Source organism: Dermacentor variabilis, chromosome 6 (genome assembly GCF_050947875.1).
Source record: "Dermacentor variabilis isolate Ectoservices chromosome 6, ASM5094787v1, whole genome shotgun sequence".
Lineage (NCBI taxonomy): Eukaryota > Metazoa > Arthropoda > Arachnida > Ixodida > Ixodidae > Dermacentor > Dermacentor variabilis.
In genome coordinates, this window is record NC_134573.1 from 88,188,845 (window position 1) to 88,209,747 (window position 20,903).

A 20,903-nucleotide genomic window follows, 5' to 3' on the forward strand; every position below is an offset into this window, starting at 1 on the left:
TCCCCCTATGATCGCAAAATTTGACCTCGGTTGTCGTAATTGTGCCAGGGCAGCGATTTAAGTGTTACACCATTCGTAAAAAACACTAATAATGCTTCGCACCATTTGAATACGTAATATATTGCAAAAAGACGCATTTAACCCACCTATTTATACGTTGCCTAGACATTACCCATACCGTGCCCCTAACTTTTCCTGCATAATTTCCTAATTTTTCCTATATGCGTGACCTCGTTTATAGTTTGCCAAAGGCGCCGGAGAAACAAACTACGAGCCTCGTATTACGCACGGAAATAGGCGAAGCGAGGGCTCAGTAATATATAGTTACCAACCTCCCTAGCCATGCCATCTCTCCTGAACTGAACACAGCGGCCGCGTCGGATATCTTTCGGAAACGCCGAAGCGAGCTGAAAACGAAAGTTTAAAATGCCAGCTGCGCTGCGCTTCTGATTAAGTGGTGAGGCTTTACCGCTTTGGGTGTCTGCTTGACAACATTTGAAAGCACTATAATAGGTATAACGGCTACCTTTGGAGGCGTGCAGCATGGTAGGCTACTGCTCGGTGCCGCAATGCCGGACATATACGCAACGGAGTCCGGCGTCAGCGTTGCTCACACGTAGCCGCAGTACAAGGAGCTTCGTGAAGCTTGGCTCGCGAAACTTAGAACCGGCAGACAACCATCGGCCACAACTCGGGCATGCAGCAAGCAGATTCTTCTACGGCGCCGGGACTGCGATGTTCAGTGAGTAGCAGAAAACGCGCACTGAGATGCTCGCCCGCTGCCTGGCTAATGTCATGACGGTTTGGTCTATGAACTTGTTGATGCTAGACACTGGCAAGTTCACTGGAACAGAAATGGAGCGCTAAGACGCACATTAAAAAAAAAAAAAGGCATGGCATATGGTCATGTTTGTTATGAATTAATGCACTGGATTATGAAAAAGAAGCAGAGGGAAATCGCACGCTGAGAAGGCCGATAAACATACAGTGCGACGCAACTTGAGAAATAGTATTGAAATTTCTAAGAATTTAGAAGACAAAAAAGATTGAAGCGTCGCGACGGAATATCCCAGTCGCCGTAGGCGTCGAAGTCTCTCTATAACGAAATTGTTTTTGAACAGTTCTGATAACGTACGTCCACGCAACAGTGGTTGCTAGTGTACTGTCAATGCTCATATGCTGCGGCCTAAAGCTCACAGCACGGTGCGACAACAAAACATTGTGCACGGACATATGCTTGCACACGCGTAGTCGGTCGCTGCGAACCCGTACGTGCGATCGCTGCACTGAGGCTTCATTCTGTTATGCTCCATTTGGTTATACAGACAGCCCACTATAAGAACATATTTCACATAGTTTGCTCTCAGCGTTTGCCTACCTCTCACGCAAGGAGCCGGTTCGGGAGACACCATCACGGCGACCGCGCGCAGTGGCGTTCACTGTACGTATTCGGTAAAGAGATAGCGTCTGTGAACGATTCTGTGCTTTTAGTCTGCCCAAGATTATTATATCGACAGTCAAAAACTTCCCTCGTTCTGAGAGTACTTACATAAATGTCCGGGAGGGCTGCCGCGTGGTGTATTTATTGAGCGCCGTAAGCGAAACCTATGAAGAGCGCGCCGCATGAACCCTCATACTATGCAAGGGAGGCGCTTCCGACCGATGGCGACTCCGTAAGTCCTCGGCCCCAATATGAGGAGAGAACAAAACACTGAGAAAGAAAAACAGTTGTTTAATTCAAAAGAGCCAGTTTGATTTCATTCAATGAAAATAAAATGCCTGATCAATGTTATACACCTGTGGTGTTGTAAGATTGTAATTTACAATGAATGCTTCCTTTTCAGTACCCACTATAAAAGGGGGTGTTCACACCGCTATCAAATGTGCAACAGACCTCTCGAAGAAGCGCACGTGAACATCACTCGCCCCACTCACTTGTTGCGCTGGTTGACAACTAGTGGCGCGGTGTTGACTAGGTGTGTTTCATCGCTGGTCAACATGTTGAGTCAAAAGTAGCGAGTTATGACTGCAAGATAATTGTTAGCTGCCTACGTGCAGCTGTGTCATAGCCCACGGGCCTGTTGTCCGTTGATGCAACCAGCACTTGCCACCCAAAGCTTTCTTCGGCCTGCAAAGAAATGATGTTCTGTGGATGGATGCGATTTTGACACCCGTGCGGCTGAAGTTTTGCTGCGTCGGTTTCTGCGCTAAATGCTCGAAACGCCCATCGAGGTGCATTGTGAGAATTTTGAATATATAGCTCCAATGGCAGGCAGGAAAACAATTTTTGCGCCTCCAACAACCAAAATGGCACCACTTCAACTGTTTTTACAGAAATGGCGTCACATTATTTTTACACCTAAGCTGTGCATGGCAAGCTGATTCTTCAGTCCGTCTGTCACCCGGACGCCTAAAACTCCTCCGGGGCAACCTCATGCGCATGCGTGAAAAAATAAAGGAGACAAAGAGGCACGCGATTGGTTGCGCCAGTAGTGACGTCGTTGCTATCCGTCGCAGCCGAGTGCAAGCAGCAACTGCGCACCGAGGATCCGGCAGCCTAGCAAGCTGTCGTTTGCTGAACCGTCAGGATTCACCCAATGATATACGCTGGGGCTGCACATTTCAGCTTTGCTGGTTAATGGGCAACTCCGGCGTCTTCTTTAACCATATTAGGATATTGATTTTCAAATGGCATTGACAGTCTTATCACTGGTGGGGTGGTTCAGTTTGTTTTGAAATTCATCAATAATTTTAAATAACTGATAGACGAGATACCGAAACAGGTAGCTGCTTTGTGTAACATCACGATGAGTTGATAACGTCAGATCCTACACTACCACCATAATCTAAACATGCAGGACGCTTTAGGACACGTGCTAAACATGCAGTGCACGTGGCGCTAACTCCAAAGCTGATGTCTCCTGCCGACACAAGGAGCTTTTACAGATCCTTAGAACTAGACAGCGGCGATTTCAGCGACAGTGGTGGTGGACTGACGTCACAAACACAGCATGGCCAGTAAAAAGTCCTGAGTCGGGAACATGCAACCAATCTTTAAAATTCATTTTCGGGAAAACAAAATAACTTGCAACCATATTATTTGGCACAGATAATCCAAGCGAAAAAATAACGTATATTCAAAATTTTGTTAAGATCAGTGGACATCGAAAAATCGCTGGAGTTGCCCTTAACCATCTGTACAGAGTGCTCGGGCAGCATTTTCTTTTCTTACACAGGAAGTGTTCTCTCGTCACACAGGTGGCACTAAGCCCCGTGAATCATCCATGAGCCACCATGCTTTGAATGTATAGGTTTCTATGGAAGGTTTGCTACCAGGTACATTTACTTTTCAGCATGTGTTGCGAGCATTCTGTTGTTGTGCCGAGCATGTCCGGTATTCCGGTAACCGCTGGGCATTTCGGTTGATGGGCGGAGGCATAAACTAAAGCCCCTACAGATACTACTACCGCTGTGGTGAAGAGGCTTTAGCATAAACGTGACGTCCTGCACGATGAAGCCACCTGTTGGCGCAGAGCTTAACCAACCAAACACAGAGCTACTATTGCTGTAACAGAGCGTAAAACACTTTAAACACATTTTAAGCTCCCATAGGGGGCATATACAGTAACTCTACTCGCTCTGTGCCAGAAATATTGAAGGCGATCTCCTGGGGTCAGCGTTGCATCTGCTAACCACTAGGTGCGTGCATTGTCTGCTAAGCTGCTATTTAAATGCTGTTAAAAAGAAAATTAGACAACTTACTGACTCTGCAGCTTTGTCAACATTATACTTCAATAGTACACACCGCTCATTTCTAGTGAATTTAGCCAAAGTAAAATTTTGTAGCAGTTGGCCGTCAAAATGAACTTACCAAGCCGGGAATCACACCAACAACATAATGTGCAGCAGCAGAATGCCATGGCAACTGAGTGTGTACTATAACAGATTCTTCATAAGGACACTTGGCACAATGCTTTTTCCTTATTTATTGAAAGTTGCATCTCACACAGGTACAAAAAGATACATCATGCATGCTTGAGAAGCAAAAATGATAAGAGTGATGTGCATCAACTGAGGAACTGCTGCAAACACAGAATGGTCTTTATTCACATACTTAATGTGCCTGCCAGCTCTCCTCCATAAAAGGCTTACTGGACACCAGGTGGTTTGTAGCTAACGACCACAATTAACCTTTGATGACTTAAGTGACAATCAAAGGCTGGTGAAACAAGCTCAAGAGTGCATCATCTCTACAAACACAGGCCATTAACTTTTTTTGAAAAAAAAAAAAAAACACCATCACCACTACCTAAATTACTAGTAAATCAGTTGATTACACCTACAGAGTTACAGTTTCCAGTGATGAGGGTGAACAAACAGTTGCTCTCTGACATCAAAATTAGGCAGGAGTCAATTTGTAGACAACAAAAAGTTCCGAACATCCCAAATTCTAAACATGCCACCATTCTCAGAACCAGCATATGCTTTGGTGACTCGAAGCATACACATATGCTTGTTAGCGAACATTCCAAGTTCTAAACATACCAGCATTCTCAGAACTGGCATAAACTTTGGTGATTTGAAGCATACACAAATGCTTGTTAGCGCGCCTCACCTTCTAAAATAGTGCAAAGAAAAGAAAAAACATGATTCAATCTGCATGCTTTGGATTCTTCAAAAGAACTAAACATATTCCCTTTCCAGTAACATCATAAAGTCTTCTAACAACCACTTTGTTTGTGACTGCGCATTAATATAGAATGACATGTATGTGTCTTACATGACAAGGTTTATGGCATGAACAGCCAAAAGAATGCTTAATTCTAGCATATATTTATCCCAGATGCAAGATACTGTTCTTATCTTTAATAGTACAAGTCATGCCAGCCAACTTTCTTATGTCAAGAGGTCTGCCAAGTTTTGATCATCATTTATTGAGCTACGCATGTTTTATGTCTGCTATTTATGCCGTGTGTTAGTGTTTACCTGAGTACTCGTAAGTGGTTATTAAAAGAGTGTACCTGAATTAACTATTTCATGAGCTCCCTTTACACTGCTGTTTGCATTTCATGTTGCTGTGATCATGAAATCACGGCATAAGTGGGGAAAAGAGATATTGTACAATATAAGCTAAAAGCCAGCTCTAAGACAAACTTGCAGCCAACAAACTCGAGCTACAGTGAGTGCGCAGTAAAGCCGATGCTGAAAAGTGACCTGGAATGGCTGACTGAAGTCCTGAAACACTGTTTTGACAACATTCCACATGGTAAACTGAATGACGGGCCCAGCATAGCTCAAACTTTCCACAGCTGAGCCTTTTCACACGTGCAAACGCACTGCAACAGCACAGACACACAATACAGCTGAAAAGTCAACAGGCAGCGGCTCTGCCGTACGACCAATAGTACTGAAATGTACCATCACTAGAGCGTTTGCTAAGAGTAGCCTGAATGTGCAAATATATTGCGTGAATCTTGCATAAGGTAAAATGTGTGAATGCGCAATGCTCGATGTGTGCAGTCATATGGGAACAACAAAGAAAGTGAGTGAGTTAACATGGCTGAAAAAGAGCAAAAACGGTGCACAATGCCTCTTTCCTCCATTCTCTAGTCGGTTATTACTATTATTGTTGCAACTACATTCGTTGCTGAGGCAAACCTGCATCTAGAGGCCACAACAATAGCCACAAGCGACCCCCCCAATACGTTAATCCGAGATATTCAACAATGCAGTTCCCCTTAGTACTGCAATGTGACTGCATCACTGTACCCCTGCATACAGTAAAACTGCTTTCACAACAAACTGCCATGATTTTATGAAAACTAAGCTTCTTAGGCAACAGGATAATTCTCCTAGTACAGGCAGGGCCCTGCATATTAAAGGACAAACCTTGTTTGCTTTCCAACATTTTGTTGCAGCTAGGTGGAAAGCAAGTTCTTCCTCTATGAAACATGGCTCACTTTGTCAGCTCATGATTCACCCACTCGGTCACAAGTCCGCATACGGCTTTTTTTCTGAACACCAGTGTATCGAAAGTTTGGGTGTGAGATTATTCCAGGATAATACTTGCATTACTAGATATAAACCACGGCTTGACTACCTTCAACATCAAGGAATGCTCCTGTATGCTGAAAAATGAGCGCTACACGAATATATATAACAATTTTACACTTGTCCGCGATGCTGACACTGCCACGTAATAGTACAACGGAGGAAGCATAAAAGCTCAGGACAGGCCCAAACTTCTCTTTCTGCAATGCGACAATGATGCGTCTATGCTTTTTTGGAAACTCAAAAGAACTTGTTGTTGGGCCAGACAGTTGATACGTTGGGAAGCCATTGCAATGAAACTAAGACAGATGTAAAGAATGCAATCAGTGTGAAGTATTTTTGAGGTCATGCACATTGCGTAAAAGAAATGCAGAGAGCGCATTAGTGATACTTCTGTATCTTTATTTTCAAGCGAGATTTGCTTTCTTTGTTCATGTGCTCTGCTGTGAACTTGCATGCAAGTGTGATATTTTCTGAATACATTATTTATTTCAAGATTCTTGCGTTAGTCTAAGTACACAATTCAGGGCAGAGACATGAACTATAAGAAACAAGGCTGAACAAGCAAATGTGTTCATGCCGCTGTCATTGTATACTTACATAAAGCAAGAACCATGGAATTGCATCCACTAGCCCGTTTGCACACACAGCTGATTTTTTAAATTTTTGTTTAGGGCCTTATAAATCAATTGTGAGTGCAGTGACTATGCTGTTCCAACTTCTGTTCAGTGTGTTAACCTCATCTGAGTTGAAGTGCCATACCAAAGTGCTTGTTGGTAAGCTTCTCTACCTCCAGTTTGTTGCCACCGCACATACATTCTCTGTGTTTCTCGACCAAGATCCGAAAGGGTGTGCAGTGATAACGGAGAGCAGTGCTTCCTGCATAGGGTGCACTGTTTACACCAGCAAGTACAGCGCAAGGAATTCGAAGCTTCTTTTAAGATGTAAGCTGGTGCAAGTTGGTGATTCATGATCGAATAATAACAATGTGGAGAAAGGCGCTACATGAACAAAAGGCACTTGCATGTGCACAAGTTGCACGTCAGCACTATGTGTAAAGAATGTCTTTTGTTTGTGTTTGCTGTAAGTGTGTGCTGTTGTCATTTGGCCATGAAACTTGCCTGTCAACATCTGTAAGTCCACAAACATTTGTTGGTGACCGAGATTGCAATGGCAAACACCACTCTAGCCAACGGCTTCCTTGATAACAATGATGCAATTTCTATGTGCCCTTGAAATGAATCCTAAAGTGACATTTACATTTGTCACATTTTCTGCAATACACCTGGGATTGTTGAGGCATCTCTACAGGTTTTTTTTCCCAACATGTAAAGTACAAAGTTTTACGCATGCAAGGGTAATGTATAACTGTAAAGTAAAGCCCATAGATGGCTTGGAGATAACAAAGTCTTTTGTGCCACTGCAATTAATGACAGGCACATATCTACAATAAGCACCAAAATGATGAAAGTGGTAATGTGCACGATAAAACACTGTGCAAAATATTTAAAGTGACATACTGATAGGCTCTTTAAAGCCTCCAGGAAAATGCACAAGACGAACACACACAGTATAAGAAAAAAAGATTCTGAGACTGATACACGGCACAGCAATAGGTGCTAAATACATGCCAGTCGACATATAAAGTATTGTAACAGGCAAAAGAATGTCTTAAAGAACCCAGTATACAATCAATGCAATACGCAAATGGAAAAGTTGTAGTGGTCTACAGACATCTGCCACAAAACTCATCTGTCAAAAATGAACACATTAGGGCTAAAGAAAAATGACTAGGAAGAAGAAAAAACAGCCGAACTCCTGCCATCCAGGATTAAGCTGTAGATCAGAATGACTACTGCTGACAAATACAGCAATAAATTATCTCAGTCTGAGCATGTCAGCAGGAACTATCAAGATTTGTAAGAACTAGCCAATCTGCAACTGAGCAAGATGGCTGTCAACATAAACCTTCATGTATCAGCGATTCTTGTGTCTACCTGTGCTTGAATGTCAAGCCTCAAGAGAATGGCAACAAGTGTGTTTCAGACAGATGGAGCCACCAAAGCTGCCACACATAGGGGAACAGCAATACTGATGTCGTTAGCACAATTTCACCATTTCTAGTGTTGTGGACACATCTTAAAGCAGTACTGATTAATGTTTTCAATGTGCTATAAACTATACCATAGACTTCTCGCATGTAAAAGGATGACGCTTACCATAAGTGAAGGCTGGGAACAGTGGAAGCATTTTCATTTGATACTACAGTTAGGCTCAAAATGCTGACCTGGCATCTCTGACATTGTACTGTCATGACATAGAGTAAAATTTGATGTCAGGACACCTGCATCTCCTGGGCACTGATACCAATACTGGTTTATAGAAGCAAGTATTATAATAAACTTCTTAATGTGTTCTACTACTTTCCAGCATTTTTCTCGGATTTAGAGGGCTTAAGCTTCAACTTATGCAAAAACAGAAAATGACAACTTAATAATGTCACTCAGCACTCCTTTATCCCTTTCTATGTCCTGCTATTATCCTGAATTCTGCCCAAAAATACTCAAAATTTTTTTTAAAGGATAGTTTCTAACATGTTTTATCTTCTCAGAAAGAATAAATTCACTTTTCTTTGCACAGTCCTATGGGTTGTGTGCTGCCGTCTACCAAAACCATGACTCAGCAATGGGCCAAATCTTGGCCTGTCCATGGCATTGCTAGAAAATGCAAGGTACCACTGACGAACTGAACTCGTCCTTGGCCAGTTTTTACCAGAAACGTGTGTACGAATTTCGTCCAAGCTTGTCCAAGGCACGGAAAGGATTAAAGGACCTTTAAAACAGTTTGGTACCCCTTGAGCATAACAGGAATGCCTGGTTGTGATTATCTAGACTAAGTGTAGCGTATTTACTCGCATAACGCTCACACTTCCTCGTCAAAAAAATTGATGCATATTCATGGGTGCGATCATTACGCGGGTTAAATTTCCCGCGAAAAGAAAGAAAATTTTTTTTCATCCCGCGTTTGCTGCGGGATGACAAAAGGTCAACAAATAGGCGGCTGCCGCTGTATATAGTGCGGGACACCAAAACAAAAATGGCGGCTAGCGGAGAAAGCCGAACACGCCGAACGCGATTCTTTTTTCTTCTCGTGAGTGCATTACATGCATTGAAACAGTTTCTTCCGTATCAGTAATGAATAATATCGTTAATATCAGCAAGCTTTCGCCATGTCCACTTTGAGGGGACAGAAACAGATGGGCGTGCTTAGCTGCCAGTGACACAGAAACACATGGCCGGCATGCTGCGGAAACTGCGGCATCTGTCTTCACTATCCTAATACCGCACGTCTGCGCTAAGGGTTGGCGAATATCTTAGCTGTGTTACAAGCGTCGGCGTATGAATGGGGTACACTTCTAACGTATCAATGTAAACATGGCTGCTATCATTGCCGCTCACGATTTGTTGCGTGCCCACGAGTGCAGATGAGAAGACTCGAAAGGCGCCTTTTTTTTTGTTGTTGACCACAACCATTATAATGCCTACACATAATAAGGGCAAGTTTGGTTGTACCTCTTTTTGTCATGGAAGTGTGGAAAGTGATGAAAGTAATGAAATGAGGCATCTACTTAAGGATGTTTGGTGTGTGCAGACCGCTTGGCTTGTCTTGAAGAGTCGTTCGCGTAGCATTCGACAGATGGTAAGCGCGATCATTATTAGCTAGACTTGGCACACAACATATCGCTGTGGCAAGTTCGGGGTGCGATCATTACACGTGAAATAAAAAAAATCTAATTTTGACGACAAAATCCAGGGGTGCGATCATTACGCGAGTGAGATCATTGCAAGTAAATACGGTATTTTCAAGAGCCGAAACTGTACGAAAATTACATGTACTTCAGTCTGCGTCTGGTGCTAACCTCCGCAAGGGCTGCTTGACAATGTTACAGATGAACCTTAATTCGCTGCTGGTCACAAGAGGCCTGGTAGTCCCAAGAGATCTGGTGGTTGCAAGAGACCTGAGTACAGCTTGTGATACAAGTGGGCAAAGAGCATGCGGAATAATCGCAAGAAACACGGTGTGTAAGCCCGCGCCCCTTTGTCAACAAAGAATGACCAGACAGGACTGCTAACACCTCAAGCTTCGACACACAGTTTGCATCTTCCCAAAGGCCAGCAGGAGCTATAGGCACACACAAAGATGAGAATAAGCATGTGGCAGAACACATAAAGCAATGTCTTATCACTTCAAATGCCTCCAGCTTAGCTATTATTGCAAGTTTTCAATATGGTGAAAGAAAACAAAAGTAGTTAGAGCGATGTTACTTGTATAGTGCCCTTGAACAGCTAATTGCAAACAAGTAGTTCAGATTAATATAGGTTAGGACCTTTTTAAGAATTGAACCCTTTCATGGACAGTGGGAAGCGTTCTTAGCCTGCTATATGGGCGTAAGAAAGCTATGGGATGCATTATTTCCACCATAGGATTGTGTCACCCTTTTACAGAAACTACCAACAAGAAAAAAATTTTTTATGCTACCTAAGTACATAGGCTAATATCTAGTCAAGCACTTAGGCATTTGCATACTTTCATTTCAGTTGCACATCACAGTGAAGATTGTGTGGAAAAACAGCAAAGGAAATGGTGTTTTTTTTTTCCCACCAGAACTGTGGTTTACAGACTTTTGAGTGTAGGTGTATTCATAGCTCACTCCTTGCGCATTAGGGTCCTCTCACACAGTTGAAACGGTACATGAAAACGGAAAATTGTGCGCTTATGTTTGTAACCCCTATGTACAACAGACGTACACATACTTAAACGCTCAGCTTCGATGAATGTTTCGTGCTTTCAGGGCACATATAGTGCACTTATAAGCACAGCTCATGTGTCTTTTACCAGGGGACTAAATGTATTGATCAATACTGATGATCAACAATATAAAAATATGAAGCCTTATCTTATGTAATTACCATGTATTCAGAACTTATGTTGAACCAGTAGTCTGTTACAAGCTAGTAGCTCGATGAGATTCACTGTGGTTAAAAAAATGAAAAATAAAGTAAACATCAATAAGGTGCTTTAACGACAATTTGTTATAAATACTGTCAGAGCAGATGAAGTTTTTAAGGGATCCTAATAAAAGAAGAGACAGGTGCACCTCTGAAGAGCAGAATGGAAATAAATAGGACGCAAAATTTCTTATTGCGAGAAATGCACACTAATTATGGTCGACTTACCATGGGATTTATGAAACTTTAAGCTTGAATAACCCAAGTTTTAATACTACATATTTTCCTTCTCTAGACTTGTTAAAAAAATCTAGAGAAGCCACTTATTAACCCCATATTGCACTAGAACTGGAAATTTCACGAGCTGCTCCCAGTGTTACTACCATTTATTGTATGTTTAATTTGTGATTCTAGTTTGGAACCCTTAAACAATATTGCTGGGTCCCAAAACATGTTTATGTGTATGATATATATACCATAAGTTGAAATGAACATTAAACTTTCAAGAAAGGCCTTTTTTTCCAAAGTGTAAAAGTTTAGCATCTAAATGTAAAGCCGTGAAGTTCCCCCAGCATAAAGCATGGTACCCACACTACAGTTCACTATTTCACAGATCTTAAAGCTCGACTAACACCAAAACAGAGTAACCAATTCAAGACAAATGGCATGAAATAAGTAGAACGTTAGGTCACATTCAAGTGAGAATGACTGCAATAATGCATTTTGTGAGGGTGTTTAAAAATTCAGGACTCTGCGGGTCACGTGGTTAAGCTCATGTGATAAGGTCACGTCGTGAATTTTGACTGCATCTGTACTGGCCTTGTAAGTTTCTTATTGGTAAATGTGGACTAGTACAATGTATTCTACAGAAGCCAAACAGAGAACCTGGCAAATTTCACTCAATTTTACTACGTCGCAATTGCTCAAGTATGAGGAGATACATGGGAATTGATGATGCCACAGTGACATACCAACCTGGGGTTTTTGTGTGAAATTCGGTAAAAGGAGCTTTGGCCTTCATTGTCTGTTCTAGTGATCAACCTCTTACCAAGAGATTAACAAGGACAAGAGTTTTGAAGGAGTGCCTAATGAGTCTAAAATGATTTAGTGTTTTTACTTGGGGGTCCCTTAAGCTCCAGCTATGTATAAGATGAGAAAATGGTTGCCTCTGTGAATTAAGTGTCTTTGGCAAAATATGTATACCCAAACTTCTTCAAACATAATCGACTTTCAGCTCCAGGTAATGAAGTAGCTGCCTGCCTATTGTCCAGACAACATTATTCAGCAGTGCTGAACAAGTTCCTGTGCCTAGCCATGTTTAAACAGCCATGCTTAAACACTAGTAAAACACTATCTAGCGTTTTTACTAGACAGTGTTTTACTATTTTACTAGATGTTTTTATTATTACTTCTCTGTCAATATATTGTGCGCTTGCACGTTAAACATACTTGTTGGAAGTCGGTGCCTGTGTTGTGTGCCTCTTTTCTGTGTCCCGTTATTCGCGTTGTTTGCTAAAGAATGCAGATAGATTTGCATACAAATTTGGAGAATGACCTCATGTACAAGAATATCCTGCACAGTATTTGTAAAGTATTAGCACACTTTCATGCACTGCTAATTGCCAGGCTTGCCAAGTTTTACAGCAAAGCTATTTAGGGGAAGTTCGCTGTCGTTTTTGTGCGGTGAAGGCCAGCGTGCGGCAGCATGCTTGGTATCAAAACAGCCAGTGATGCAACCTGTGTCATAGTCTTGAGAATATGCGTTAAAACATAATTATCAAGAATTACAAAATAAAAGTTACCTTACGTATACCTGACTCTAATCGAAAATAATTTCTTTGTATGTTTGTCTTAGCCGGTAATACATACTTGTTATTTTCTTGCACTGGCTTTAGTTTGCAGGTCAGCAAGGAGAAAGCCTAATCGACAAACATTTTGCGGGCATTATGTCTCCGCAGTTTGGCTAAGATCAATTTTAGTTTGAGCAGCATACCAAGCACCTCAGCATTTATGTTCAAGTGTGACAACCGTCTCATCGGTGTGTCATCAACGTCGACTTCGGCATCCTTGGACCTGCCGAATCCAAGGGGCCTCAGCCCATCATTGCAGGCCCTCTCAGAGGACCCGCGAGGATGGCAACATGACCTCTGCACCCACAAGGAGCCTTATTTTACATTCAAAGAGTGTCGGAGCGACCTTACACATCTTTGCTGACCTTAATGTATGAGTTGCTTAGATTGCATATGTCTGCAAAGGTATTTTTCCTTCCTGTGTGACTCAACCAGTTGCCACATTCTCATACCTGTACAACTGTCGTAGCGCTATATGCTATTGACATGAAAAGTATACGTGGTTAAGAATTGGTTATGCAGTGAAGCTTCACTTTGCAGTAGCGAGTGTAATCAGGCTCCGCACACCTGAGCTGAGGAGAAATGGAAGTTTCTCACAAAGCTTGCACCCCTGAGAACTTCTGTTCCTAACAGTTCAGCGGAGGGCATCGTACACCTAAAAGAACACTCTGTGAAGCAAATTTGTGCCTCTAGAGAAAAGCAGCTTTGCGTGAGAACATAGCACTTGCTTTGTTTAGGACAGACTGCCACAGAGATGCAACAAGCCATGGTACCGTGTCCAGCTGAACTGGATCGACATAGGAAGAATAGCAGAATGACATTAGAAGTGCCAGCAGGACATCCTCAGAACAGCTGTGCTTCTGAAGGGCAACATTGTGCAAAACCACAGCACTTGCTTTTGCTTTGGAAAGACAGGTGCAGGCATGTGACGAGCCATGGCTCTCCTAGAATGGTGCCAATTGAAAGATCATCAAATACAGCTAAAGAATTCTGTCTCCTGCTGCCCAAGCAAGAAATTGTCACCTACTCAACAGTAGCAAGAACCTACACAGGAAACCCACATCGGCATTTTGGAAAGCCTGTGTGGGTAGCATGGATGACAATTTTCCCCTTTCAATCTTCCTACACCCTGCAGATTTTCACAGAAGTGATTTGCCATGCTCCCTGAGCATGAAAGAATGCCTGAAAATGTAAACAATATCTTTGGATATGGCCAAAATTACGATGCTAAGCTAGTGCTAGTAGTTTAATACCAATGACAGCATGGAGGAAGGGGCCTACGGACTGGATCAGTGCAGGCTCTATGCAAAGAGTGATAATAGGATGATATGGCACTCACTCAAATGGCTGAAGAGTCAATGCTCACTAAACCTTTCCTTAAGGGGACACTAAAGAGAAAAATGATTTCTTCTGCATAAGTAAATTACCTTTCTACGACACCAAAAACAACACTCTTACCACCATAAGAAGCTTGGTAAGCCAGAAAAAGCGCAAGAACGAAAGATGGGTGGCGACGCCTCCTTGAAGTTCCCACACCTGGTCGCTGTAACGTCATGGATATTGATGGCATCTTCTAGGGCCTACTTAATTATGTGGGGGTACAGATTGACTACATTGTGTTCTAAAGGAACCAAATATTAAACATGGCAAGTTTCGGGAACCTTTACTCAGCCAACATGGCCCAAATGCGAGAAAATACTTTGGAATCCCTGACGTCACACTGACGTACTGGTGTCGGGGTTTCGGAGCAAATTCAGACTTTGATACTTCGACCTTCATTTCCTCATTTGATAATCAAACTATTATTTTGAAATGACTGCCTGCAGGGTTCTCAAACAATGCTTTATTAGTCTAAACTAATTTATTGTTTCGCTTTATTGTCCCTTTAAGCATTTAACTTTGCCTCAGGTGCATCCACTGCACCCTTAACAGAACTGTGCTATGGTTCAGGCTTGTGAGTGTAGTGAGCTGCATTACATTCAGGAGATGCTCCTGTTATCACGTATGACCAGTTGGCATTTGCAAATCAAATTTTACTCTTTTCACACGAGTTATGGGTTTTACTTCCATAGAGGTTGATAAGGAAAAGTGGTAATACAAGTAGGCCGGCCTTTGAACTCTTCTTTTAGCTGCTGCACTTTGAAGCAACAGGGTGTTCTCCAGTGTGTGTAATTTGAGATGACAGAAAAGAACAGCAGCTGATGCCACACTTCTGCACTTGCAGAAGGCAGCATTTGCGACTACTGGATTTGCTACATTGCAACTTGCAGATGGCAATGGACTGCACGATTAATTCATCTCTGCACACTCCTGCAGCACACAACCTGTGTTAGTACATGCAACAAAGACGGGGCTATATATTCTTGAACGACTGTTCTCAACGCCTTTGCTTAAGTGAAACACAACAGCAGGTGCAACAATTTGTGTAAGAGACATTATGTACCTGGACTGCCCCACATTCAAACAAAAACCTTAACATGAAAAAATAAAAGGCGCTTGTCACATTGCAGCTATAACGTTGTGCATCAACAAACACAAAAACATTTGTTGATTACATAATTGCGCTACTAGTGTGTGCTGCTCAACGTGACTGTGGGGTGCATTTGACTGAGAACACAAAGCTTCTTTTCTTTCTGTCTGGACTTGCAAGTGGAATCATAACTCCCTGACCAAGTTGCACAGTCTGCACTAAAATAAGGCCAAAGTGGGAGCATGTATATGTGGCTTGCTAATAAAGCAAGTTTTATACTACACTCTACACAAACTTAAAAAAAAAAAGAAATTCACAACACCAAGAACAGGAAGTCCATTGATGTACTGAACAAACATTTGAAAATGATAAAAGTAATATACTCCAAAAACAGCTTGGCCAGATCCTCTCATCACAGCAAATTTTGGTTTATTTTTTATCTTGGAATGGCTGCAGTGTTCTCCAGTTGCTTCTTGTGTATTTTTTGTTTTAGGATTTCAGTTTTCAAAAGCAGCAATTTCATGCATTCACCCTACTCAGAGACACGTTTGCTCTGCTACTTTTGGTCAGCGGCTAAGAGGGCTCACGCTGCGTGAATTTGATATATAGCATTTCTTTTGCGATAGTAAGGTCAACTGCTATCATCATCAAAGCCTGCTGACTACAGTAGTGGTATAAACGATAATGTCAACCAATTGCAGAAAGACTTTTGTAACCCTCTTCAGCAGAGTGAGTCATCTATCAAAACATGTAGGCAGGTTTCTTGTATGAGACTGTTTTTCAACATAGAGGTTCAGCCACTGCAATCACAAAGCTCCTAATTTGCTAGAACTGTTCGTCAAATGTTAGCACCTTTTCCATCAACTCATTCACCATCACAATCAGCAAGCAATTGTCTAAACAGGCCATTCTTGCACACTTTAAAATCTGACATCTAGCTAAGTTGGTTAGGTTAAGTGTCATGCTTGTTTCAGAGTACTTTTTGAAGGGGCCACACATTCCATATTCAGGCCTTTTTTTTTTTAGAGTGCTTACACACTCGTTGGTGCAGTTGGTAATAGGACAATCAAACTTCGATATAACAAGCACGGATATAATAAATTACTGGATGCAGCAAAATAAATATAAAACTTGCAAATTTGTTTTGCCGATACCAGCGCGTATGCTTACGAAAAGTATAGGACGTAAGGAAGGTGTTTGCATGACAAATGCGACGTCGTTCTAATGAAGTTCAAATGTACTACATCGAAAGCAATCACTCCCGACTATGGCCCCAAAATGCACACCAAATGAACCCCGGTTAACAGGAGGGCCGCACAAGCTCAGTCGATCTTAGGTCTTCCTGTTGTGGCTGCTTCCCGAGAGTGTGCCTGCTGGGCCGCCACTGCTGCTGCCGCCGCGGATGAGCTTGTGCCGTGGAGGGCCTGCTTCTTGCGCTCACGGCCCTGCACCTGGTAGAAGACGACCAGGCGGCAGCCCAGCATGAGGCTGAACACGATGGAGGGCGCCATGCGCTCGAACTTGTCCCGCAGGGCAGCATGCGTGTAGACGGCACCCAGCACAAGCACGAGTAGAGCCACGTTGGCCAGTTGCTTGATCCGGCCTGTAACAGGAAGGCATGAGTACGTCTCAGGATGCATGTTCAGGTCATCATCGCCACACTAAACATACCTCCTTCAGACACTGTGCCTATAACTGCACACGCCAAGATGGTGCCTCAAAAGCAAGGGCATGGGCAAAAATAGTGCCGCTTGAAAGGTGTCGTGCATGACAAGGCAAAGGAAAACCTTGTTCAGGATGGCCAGGCCTCGGTAGCAGTGGAGGAACGGAACTGAGAGTAGGGTGTTTTTCTCTGCTATTTATTTTAGGATGAAGACAAAGAAAATGTGGATCACATGCTCCAGTAAGGAGAAATTAGTTTTATATCTCATTTCTGCAGTTATAGCAAACTATTTTCTGCTCATATTTCTACATTCTACATCTTGGGGCCGTCGTGAGTGGAGGTTTGCTGCAAAATGTAGGAATATGTATGAAGCGTTTGCAGTCATGGTACGATTCGGTTTATTGTTTATGACAACATTGTACATTTGAAAAATTCCTGAAGCTACAGGGTTGGGTGTTTCTAAAGTATGTACTAAAGTGATCATGAAATATGTAGTTAATACTTCTATATGTGATGTTCGTCTAGATTAGGGCAGCACAACATATGGCCTGCAGGCTGTATGCAGCCTGTGAGAGGATATTAAATGGCATGCATTGCTCCCAAAGAATGTTGACACCATGCAGAAGAGAACTGTTACTTTCAGAACAGACATAATACCTCTAGATGAGCGTGCGGCAGAAGGAAAACAGTTCAGAGCAGGAACAGAAGCTTCTTATTGTAAGCCCACTGATATTGAAGGCAAAGGTTCACACGCATGCAGTTTCACTCTTGGTTCCTTTTTTTTAGGTGGTTACAACTCACTCATTGTTAGACGGACAGCGTGGGCTATCTTACTGCGTTTGTCGTTTACATCTTGCTATTCTGCAAGACGAGTGCACTTTGAAGGAAGAAAAGAAATGGACAAGGAATGCCAAAAATTTAATGAGGACTGGACATATCAGTGCTTTCTCATTGAAAATATGTCATAGTGCAACCGTCTCGTGTGTTGAGAATCCCTTTCCGTACTGAATGAGTACCATATTAAGCGCCACTATGAGACAAAGCACTCTTATGAATTTGGCGCTCTTTTCAAAGTTGACAGAAAGATGAAGGCCATGGATTTAAAGCAGAAGTTGCTTGTGAAACAGGGAATTCTGACCAAAGTAAGGAATGCATCTGAGGCAGCTACGAGGGCTTATACCGTATTTACTCGCATAATGATCGCACTTTCTTGTCCAAAAAAATTGACATAAATTCAGGGGTGTGATCATTACGCGGGTTAAATTTCCTGCAAAAATTTTTTCATCCCACATTTGCTGCAGGATGACAACAGGTCAACAAATAGGCGGCTGCCGCTGTATATAGTGCGGGACGCCAAAACAGAAATGGCGGCCGGCGGAGCAAGCCAAACGTGATTTTTTTCATCTCGTGAGTACATTACATGCATCAAAACAGTTTCTTCTGTATCAGTAATGAAGAATATCATTAATATTGGCAAGTATGCTGCAATAACCTAGCCATGTCCACTTTGAGGGGACAGAAACAGATGGACGCACTTAGCTGCCAGTGACATAGGAACACATGGCGGGCATGCTGCGGAAACTGCGGCATTTGTCTTCACTACTATCCTAATACGGCAGGTTTCCGCTAAGGGTTGGCGAATATCTTAGCTATGTTACAAGCGTTGGCGTATGAATGGGGTACACTTCTAACGTATCAGTGTAAACGTGGCTGCTATCATTGCCGCTCGCGATTTGTTGCGTGCCCACGAGTGCAGATGAGAAGAATCGAAAGGCGCCTTTTTTGTTGTTGTTGACCACAACCATTATAATGCCTACACATAATAAAGGCAAGTTTGGTTGTACTTCTTTTTGTCATGGATGTGCGGAAAGTGATGAAAGTAATGAAGTGGGGCATCTACTTAAGAATGTTTGGTGCGTGCAGACCACTTGGTTTGTCTTGAAGAGTCGTTCGCGTAGCATTCGACAGATGGTAAGCGCGAGCATTATTAGCTAGACTTCGCACAAGACATATAGTTTCATCAAGTTCGGGCTGCGATCATTACGCGAGTACGATCATTATGCGAGTAAATACGGTATATCCCAGCTTATTGCATGTTCAGGTCGCTCTTTCACTGATGACAATGCCTTAAGAAGTGCCTCATGATGGTCTGCAAAGAGATGTGTATGGACAAGAAATTGACCTTTCAATATCTTAGCTTATCGAGAAAGACGGCCGTGTGCATGATATTACAAATGACTTAACAAAACAGCTTCAGTCATGCTGCATCAAGTTTGCCTACTACTCCCAAGCATTGGATGAACGCAGACGTCAAACACAGCTTAGTTGCTTGTTTTTATTCGAAGTGCGGATGAAAATTTAAATGTTGCCAAGGAACTTGAGAGCTGTGTTCAATGCACAGATGAACATCAGGAGAAGTGATAAGCAAGGAAATAAAAAACGCCATCTAGAATCTGAACCTGCCATGGAAGAAAGCTCACAGGTGTCTACACAGATCAAGCCCTGGCTACGGTTGGGAAGAGAACCGGAGTTGTTGCGCAGCTCGAGTCATGCAGCAGCGTGGAATTTAGAAATTAGCACAGTGTGCTGCAGCAGGAAGGGCTCTGTGCCAAGGTTATGAAATTTGAGCCCCTGCTGACAATTGTGATGTCAGTCATCAACCTCGTACATTCTCGATGATTCAGACATATTTGATTCCACGAGTACTTGCATGAAGTAGAAAGCAGCCGCGCGGATGTCCCGTATCATATTGAAGTCCGGTGGGTAAGCCAGGGGAATTTTTTTAATTGCTTCATATCACTCAAAGACATCATTCATTTCTTTAGAGATGAAGGGAAAAGTATTCCAGAGCTTGAAGATGAGTGCTTATAGGACCTTGCGTTCCCCGTGGATATAAAAGATAATCTTAACACACTCAACACAACCCTGTAGGGAAATAATCACCTCATCATGAGCATGGTAAGTGCCACATTCACATTCCAAGAGAAACTGCGCTTGTTCATGCTGTAGCTCACATGCGGCAACACAGTACACTTTTCTACCTACCAGAAGCTCTTTCATACAAAAAGCAGAGGCTACTAAGTTCCAGCTATGCGTAACATGTCAAAACCCTTCTGGCAGAGTCCTAGCAGTGGTTCCTGTCACTTGAAGATGAGAATAAGCACTCTCACATGTTTCGAAACCCATTCACAGTGTTGCCAGAAGTCTGCAACTCCACAGTGCAGCTTCACCTCATCGACCTGTAGTGTTCATAGAAGTTGAAAGACCCGCTGTGGTTGCTCAGTGGCTATGGTGTTGGGCTGCTGAGCACGAGGTCGCGGGATCGAATCCCGGCCACGGCGGCCGCATTTCGGTGGGGGCGAAATGCGAAAACACCCGTGTGCTTAGGTTTAGGTGCACGTTAAAGAACCCCACGTGGTCGAAATTTCCGGAGTCCTCCACTACGGCGCGCCTCATAATCAGAAAGTGGTTTTGGCGCGTAAAACCCCATAATTTAATTTTTTTTAAGTTGAAAGCTTTTCACCAGTTGCGGCCTCTCAGTTTTTATAAAAATCTTGGTAAAAACAAATACAGAAACATAATTAACAATGCCTTGCAACCAGTGTCTCTCTCCAGAAGTATTTACGTCTGCGAGTAAATGTTTACTTTGATACATTACAAGACGTGTTGAGGACAGTGATGAGTGTAACATCAAACATAGAAGGCCTTTCTGCAATCAAAAGATATAATCTTTCCCATTAAAGCATGGCCAGTGTGGCTCCTAGAGAAGTTAGTTCTGGGCCTTGCTGTTATTGCATTGTGCAGCCCTGGTCTAGAAGGTTGAAGCAATGAGTCCACATTTGCGGACGTGACAAAACTCC

At 42.7% G+C, this 20,903-nt stretch overlaps 1 protein-coding gene across 1 annotated transcript in view; it reads right to left on the reverse strand.

The window, feature by feature from the left end:
- Positions 1-3,971: 3,971 nt before the first annotated feature.
- The window catches only part of LOC142584922 (putative acetylcholine receptor chaperone), a 42,401-nt gene continuing 25,469 nt past the window's right edge, over positions 3,972-20,903 (reverse strand). Inside the window, exon 3 of the mRNA XM_075695270.1 lies at positions 3,972-16,983. Within this exon, the coding sequence (XP_075551385.1) occupies positions 16,703-16,983 (281 nt within the window). The 3' untranslated portion in view covers positions 3,972-16,702. The remainder of the gene's footprint in view (positions 16,984-20,903) is intronic.